Consider the following 7,218-nt stretch of genomic DNA (forward strand, 5'->3'; position numbering starts at 1 on the left):
TAAATTTGAATATAACACTATCAATCTTTAGTCTCTAGTAACAAAGTTATACTCTGCAACCATTCCTCTGCATCTAACACATAATTCCCTGTTACAGGTAATGCAGTTTGGCAGAATCGATGGCAATGCATACATCCTGGATTTTCAGTATCCATTCTCAGCAGTACAGGCATTTGCTGTGGCCTTGGCCAATGTCACTCAAAGACTTAAATAGAAAACCCCTCTAGCAATCTTGGCCTTGAGAACAAATAAAAAATATATTGTTAAAAAATTATGTAATGTCTCTCTGCTGCCATAACATGCTACCTTCTGTGTAAAACCAGTTAGTAGCTGAGGGATCTGGTCTCTCTCAGGCACAGTGTACACAAGACGTACACAGGTTATCTAGTTATTTCATGATTTCACCTTGATTGATTTTAATGTATTTCATTATATTTAGTGGTGTAATGAAATGTAAAACTACTTACTAAAGTCTGAGATAGATGTTATATTATGGATTATTCAATTCCTTTTTTGTATCCCCACCTTCTTTTATTTGTTCTTTCCTGATATTTTTTAGGTTCCCCACAATCCTTTTCATGTGACTGATTTTTGACTGTCGTTTGTTGTCAGCAATTCTTTGAAAATGAGTAAAAATATGCTTACTGTATGTTTGAATGTTCACATCCCAACGACTCACTTCCATGAAGTGAAATCAGAGATAATATATTCCAGTTATAATTAATTTATTATTATGGTTAAAATCTTTTTTTTTTTTTTTCACACAAAGTATCATACATTAAATGTCTCAAATTATATTGCATTATTTGCACACTGTGTTACTGCAGTACCTCACTAATGTATTTTTTAGCAAATCATTGCTTTTTAATGTTAAAAATAACAGAATCAGAGGTGGAGCCTTTTTAAATTAATGCAAAATATAATGTAATAGGATCTATGTCATGCAATGACATGACAGAAAAGTGCAGTAGTTAAATGTACCTAAACAAATGTACTATGTTCAGTGTACCTGAAAATTACACTTTAGCACGGACTATATAGTATGCATTAATTTATCCAAAAACGTCTTATGTCACAATATAAATTAAACTTAGAAAACATTATGCAATGAGTGGAATCAAAATGGAATTGAAAGTTGATGTGAAGGACAGGGGTTTTCCTCATTCCTGAGTTTAATAATCTTTAATCTTTTGTCTTAATTTAATTTGTAATTTGTTTCATCACAATTTAAAGGGACATTTTTTATTATATTCAGTCTATTTGTTTGACTATTTATTCATTCTGTTTTAATATTTCTTAAAGCAAAACAGCTAAAACAATGTTTTGATTTATTTGTTGTTTAGGCCTACTTGCTGCCTTTATTATTATTATTTATTTATTTATTTATTTTTTCAGTAATTGTATCAGGTTTTATTCACATTTTTGGTGTAAGCCAGACAGTGGTTGAGAGTGGGTTAACTGTTGATATGGTCAATTTTAAGCACTTGTTCTTATTATTGATGTTGTATGCTTTGATGATTTGCAGTTGCAGTTATTTCTAGCCTCTTTGTACTGGGCTATTCAGACCCAGTTAAAATTATGTGGAATGTGAGGCTTGAACTGTGATTTATTGCTCAATTATTCTAATGTACATTTAAAAATGTATTTAAAGGATGTCTTGGAAGTATTAGAATGTGTGTGTACAGTAGACTAAAAGTCAACAAAATAAAATCAAACTAGTTTGATCAAATTTATGAATATTATTGCTAGTTTTGAATACATCTTTCTCTTGTTATAAAAAGTTGTAGTTGTATTGACAGTATTTACTGTAAGTTTATGTTGTTGGTTGGCTGTTATTGCACTGACGTCTAGATGGTGCATATGAATTGTGTTCACAGCATGGTTCTATAGTTCTGCTTGTAAGCGTTTAGAGGTCCGATGCATGTTAGCGAATCGGTTCGTTCAGACGGTTCATTTCAATGAACCAGTAAAACAAAACGATTCCCAACCGAGTCGTCGCTTGAAAGTGTTGCCAGAAGTCCCCGCTCGGCATTTATGTTTCATTCTTGAAGGAAAATTATTGTTTATAAATTTTATTTTGATGTATTTGGTAATATAGTTTGCTTCAACTGTTATGCAAAGAAATTACTAACAACAATATTGTTAAGAATTAATTATATGATAGAATTATAGGCTACCCATTGTTGTAGAATTGTTATTTTTACTTTGTTTTGGGTGTATTTTGTAATAGTTTTCCTCATTGTTAACAACAATATTAAGAACGTAGTTAGTGGTCCCAATATTAAAAATAATGTTAACAATATCATTATCGTTACAATATCATAATTATATTTAATTAATAATTTAATTAATTACAACAAATAACTATTATATAATAATTACCATCTCACGGTTCTACTCTTACATTATATACTGTATATATATAGAGAGAGAGAGAGAGAGAGAGAGAGAGAGAGAGAGAGAGATTTACAATGTGTGAAAGTCTTTTGAAAGTCTATATATATATATAGATGTCCAACATGTCGGTGATGCTGACGAAGGTTGTTGCTGACTTGGAAGATCTCGCTGTAATACGTCGATCGATTACGGCGGTGGAAACAAAATTCTCTGAGCTGGTTACAAGAGTGACAGAAGTTGACAGACGGATCGATTATCTTGAGTCATCGGAAAGGGAATTATCCACTAATCTGCCCGCGTCCAAAACAGATTTGGAATTAATTTCGGAAAAACTGGAATCTTTCGAAAATAAAAGCCGAAGGAATAACATATGAATTGTTGGAATTCCTGAGCATGAAGAGGGCAGAGATTTACATTTATGCATTTGGCAGACACTTTTATCCAAAGTGACTTACAGTGCCCTTATTACAGGGACAATCCCCCTGGAGCAACCTGGAGTTAAATGCCTTGCTCAAGGACACAATATATGTGGCTGTGGGGATTGAACCAACAACCTTTTGCTTACCAGTTCAGTGCTTTAGTCCACTACGCCACCACCACTCCATAGAGATATGGTGAAATTCCTGGACGAGCTCTTCCCGAGTCTGCTCGACATAACAGGCCATAAACTGGAAATCGAGCGAGCTCACAGAGTCCCAGCTCATAGATCTGCTGAGGGAGATAGGCACCAATCTATTCTGGCCAAATTTCTGAAAGCATCCGATAAAGATCTCGTGTTGCGCCAGGCGAGGAGCAAAGGAAAGCTTTCTTGGAAGAATCATAATATTTTCTTGTTCCCGGACTGTGCGAATTCGACAAGAGAGAAACGCGATAGGTTCAGGGAATGTAAGAAACTCTTACACCAACAGAAGATAGCTTTTGCACTGATGTTCCCGGCCAAACTGAGAATAGAAACGAAGAATGGTCGCTAAGTATTTACATGTCCAAAACAGGCACTCTCCTTCATTAATACATTGGAGTAAGCCATTTGATGTTTCTTATATTAGTGGACTGACTCGCGGTTGAGGAACTCTATTATCTGAGAAAGCTTGGTGCCATTTTTGTTTCTTTTTGCGTTGGCTCTGCCTAGCGGCTGGAGTTTGTTTTATGGCATGACTCCAAGAAACATTTGTATTGACGGAAGATATTTTTTACACTGAAGTTCCCGGCCAGATCGAGAATGGACACTATGGATGATTGCAAAATATCTACATGCTCACATAAAGGACGTCTTTTATAAAGTTGACGGGCTGAGTAAGTTTTTATTTATTTTTTATTTTTTATTTTTTTTGCGCGGCCTCTGAGTTAGTTAGGCTCTTGATCATCCGAGGAACTGGGATGCCAGTTTTGTTTTTCGTGCTGGCTCCGTCTAGTGGCTGGAGCTTGTTTTGTGGAATTACACTACTTCAGGACAGTTGTGGATAAATCTGTTCGTTCTTTGTGCTTATGCCTCCTGTTGGCTGGAGTTTGTTTTTGTGGAGTATTTTTAAGGGACAGTAGAATGATTATGTCATCTGCTGCACTCATAACAGCCGGCTCACTGAACAATTGTTTGTCTGTCCGAGGAAACTGAACAGCTTTCTATCAGCCGGAGTTTGTTTTGTGTAGGAACACACCTTCGAGACGGTTCTGTGAATGAATCTACATGTTTTTTCTGTTATTCTGCCTGTTGGCTGGGGTCTGTTTTACAAAGTATTTTCTGTTATGTAATTTCGCCTCACAAAATTTGTACAGAAACACCGGACTTGAATAATCCCTTGGCAAAGTTGTCGTGGGGGTTCTCGCATGCGTACATGGACTCTTTTAGTTTTGAGGGATTGACGCCGGTTGCCGCTGTCGTGCGCGGGGTTAATGCGCATGTTTTTCTTTTTTCTGTTTGTTTTGTTCAGGGGGAAGTTTGGGGTTTGATTGTTGCATTAATGGGGAATGTGGTCTGTGTAATCTTGTTTTTGACACACAATGTTTTTTTTTATTATATCAATATGTCAAATGTTAATATGAATGGGTTGGGGCACCTTATAAAAAGAAGGAAGGTTATTTCTTTTCTTAAACATAAGAAATATGATATTGTGTTTCTTTCCCCGCAGGAAGCTGAAAAATTTGGTAAGATATGAGGTGGACATGTTTTCTTTAGTGCTGGTTCAAGTAAGAGCAGGGGAGTCATTACAATGATAAATAAGCATCTACAATTCAAATGTCTCAAACATATTAAAGATAAATTAGGAAGAGTCATTATTGTTTTAGGAGAAATTCAGGGGCAAATGTTGATTTTGGCTAATATTTACGCACCTAACGCTGATGATCAGGGCTTTTTTATAGATCTTGAAGGGATGTTGCAAGCTGCTGGCACCCCTCATGATATAATATTGGGAGGAGACTTTAATCTTTTGATGGACTCAGTCCTTGATCACAGTGAAGCAAAAGTGTGTAAACCCCCTAGAGCAACACTGACACTTCACAGGATGTGTAAAAATCTAGGTCTTGCAGATATCTGGCGACTTTGAACCCATCTGGTAAGGATTATACATTTTTTTCATCAGTTCATAAGATTTACTCTTGAATAGATTTTTTTACATTTATTTCTAAGTCCCTCATTTCATCTGTTGTTGATTGCTCAATTGGAAACATTTTAGTCTCCGATCATGCCCTGGTGAACTTAGAGATGTTGCCACATACAGAGAAAAGTAAATCATATAGTTGGCGCCTTAATGTATCCCTTTTGCAAAATCCTGATTTTCAACAAATGTTAAAGACTGAAATCAGTGTTTATATGGAGACCAACTGGTCCTCAGTATCTTCTGTGGGCAGCTTGGGAGGCACTTAAAGCAGTTCTTAGGGGTAGGATCATACAGTATGGATCATACAGTATGACTCATTCATCAAAAAAATCCAAAGCAGGAGAACTCTTGGAGTTGGAAGTAAATATTAAAAGTGCCGGGGCAGAGCTGAAGTGCCGAATGTCGTCTGATGGTCTCAGAGAATTGACTCGATTGAAATACAGATATAATACTATTTTGTCACGGAAAGTGGAGTTTTGGTTGTTCAGGGCAAGACAGTCATACTTTGAGTCGGGTGACAAAGCAGGGAAGCTTTTGGCTAGATATATAAAGCAGAGAGTGTCTTTTTCTACCATTCCCTCAGTGAAATCTGCTGGTGGTGAAATATTTACCTTGGCCATTGATATTAATAATGCTTTTAAAGAATTCTATCTTGATCTTTATAGTTCCACGTCTTCGTTTACTGATGAAGATATTAGAAACTTTGTGGAACCATTAGAACTCCCTAAACTGAGGACTGAGCAAAAAAAACTCTCTTGATTCTGAGATAACCTTGGAGGAGCTTGACAAGGTAATTAAGTCCTTACCTACAGGCAAGGCTCCGGGGCCAGATGGTTTTGCCGCTGAATTTTTTAGATCTTATGCTACAGAACTGGCTCCACTATTGTTAGAAGTTTATTCTGAATCATTAAAGAATGGGAAGCTTCCAACAACCATGACACAAGCCCGGATCAGTCTGATTCTTAAAAAGGACAAAGATCCAAGCGAGTGTAAAAGTTACCATCCAATTTCCCTGATCCAGCTAGATGTAACAATTTTGGCTAAAATTTTGGCTAACCGATTAAGTTATGACATCTTTTATACATATAGATCAGGTGGGGTTTATTCGGGTCGTAGCTCTTCTGATAATATTAGGTGTTTCATCAATATCATGTGGTCAGTGGCGAATGATCAGACTCCGGTCGCTGCCATCTCACTTGATGTCGAAAAGGCTTTTGATATGGTAGAATGGGATTATCTTTTTAAGATTTTGAAATGTATGGGTTCGGGATTACGTTTATTGGTTGGATCAAGTTACTTTATAGACACCCTGTAGCAGCGGTACAAACAAATGGATTTCAGATTATTTTACTCTGGATAGGGGCACCCGTCAGGGTTGCCCTCTTTCCCCATTATTGTTCTGTCTTGCCCTGGAACCATTAGCAGCCGCGATAAGAAAGGAGGATGATTTTCCAGGGGTGACAGTGGGAGGCGTGGCGCATAAGCATAATAATTCTGCTTTATGCAGATGATATTTTATTATTCGTCTCTGACCCTACTAGATCTATGCCTTGCCTCCACAGAATTATTCATTCCTTTTCCAAATTCTCAGGATACAAAGTCAACTGGTCTAAATCCGAAGCTTTGGCTTTGACAGCGTACTGTCCAGTAATGGCCTTCCAGCCAGGTGCCTTCCAGTGGCCCAAACAGGGCATTAAGTATTTGGGCATTTTATTCCCAACAAATTTGTCTGATTTAGTCAGAGTTAATTTTGACCCTTTAATAAAAAGGTTTTCGAGCAATGTAGACATTTTAATACGTTTTAATTCATTTTAATAACATTAACCTTCCCAATCATCGATAAATGTTATGAAGCCCACCTGCCCACATCACTCGAAAACCTTTTTATTAAGGGATCAAAATTAACTCTGACTAAATCAGACAAATTTTCTGGGAATAAAATCCCCAAATACTTAATGCCCTGTTTGGGCCACTGGAAAGCACCCGGCTGGAAAGCCGTTTCTGGGCAGTACACTGTCAGAGCCAAAGCTTCTCACTGCTTATTTTTTAATAAATAATGATTAAAAAATATATTCCACACTACTACATTTTCTTCAAGAATTTCAGATTTTATTGAGACTTTGAATTATTTTTATTTATTTATTTTTATTTTACTGTCTTCGGATGGTTAGACCATATGACATTTTTTACTTTAAGCACCAGAAAAAAATATCAAAATAACTTT

The 7,218-nt window shown here is 36.5% G+C and overlaps 1 protein-coding gene across 2 annotated transcripts in view; it reads left to right on the plus strand.

The window, feature by feature from the left end:
• The window catches only part of tulp4b (TUB like protein 4b), a 30,102-nt gene extending 29,342 nt beyond the window's left edge, over window positions 1-760 (plus strand). For both annotated transcript variants that reach the window (XM_051647302.1, XM_051647301.1), the window contains exon 17: window positions 98-760. In XM_051647302.1, the coding sequence (XP_051503262.1) occupies window positions 98-214 (117 nt within the window). In that variant the 3' untranslated portion in view covers window positions 215-760. The remainder of the gene's footprint in view (window positions 1-97) is intronic.
• The last annotated feature ends 6,458 nt before the right edge of the window (window positions 761-7,218 follow it).

This window comes from Myxocyprinus asiaticus, chromosome 20 (assembly GCF_019703515.2).
Source record: "Myxocyprinus asiaticus isolate MX2 ecotype Aquarium Trade chromosome 20, UBuf_Myxa_2, whole genome shotgun sequence".
Classification (NCBI taxonomy): Eukaryota; Metazoa; Chordata; class Actinopteri; order Cypriniformes; family Catostomidae; genus Myxocyprinus; species Myxocyprinus asiaticus.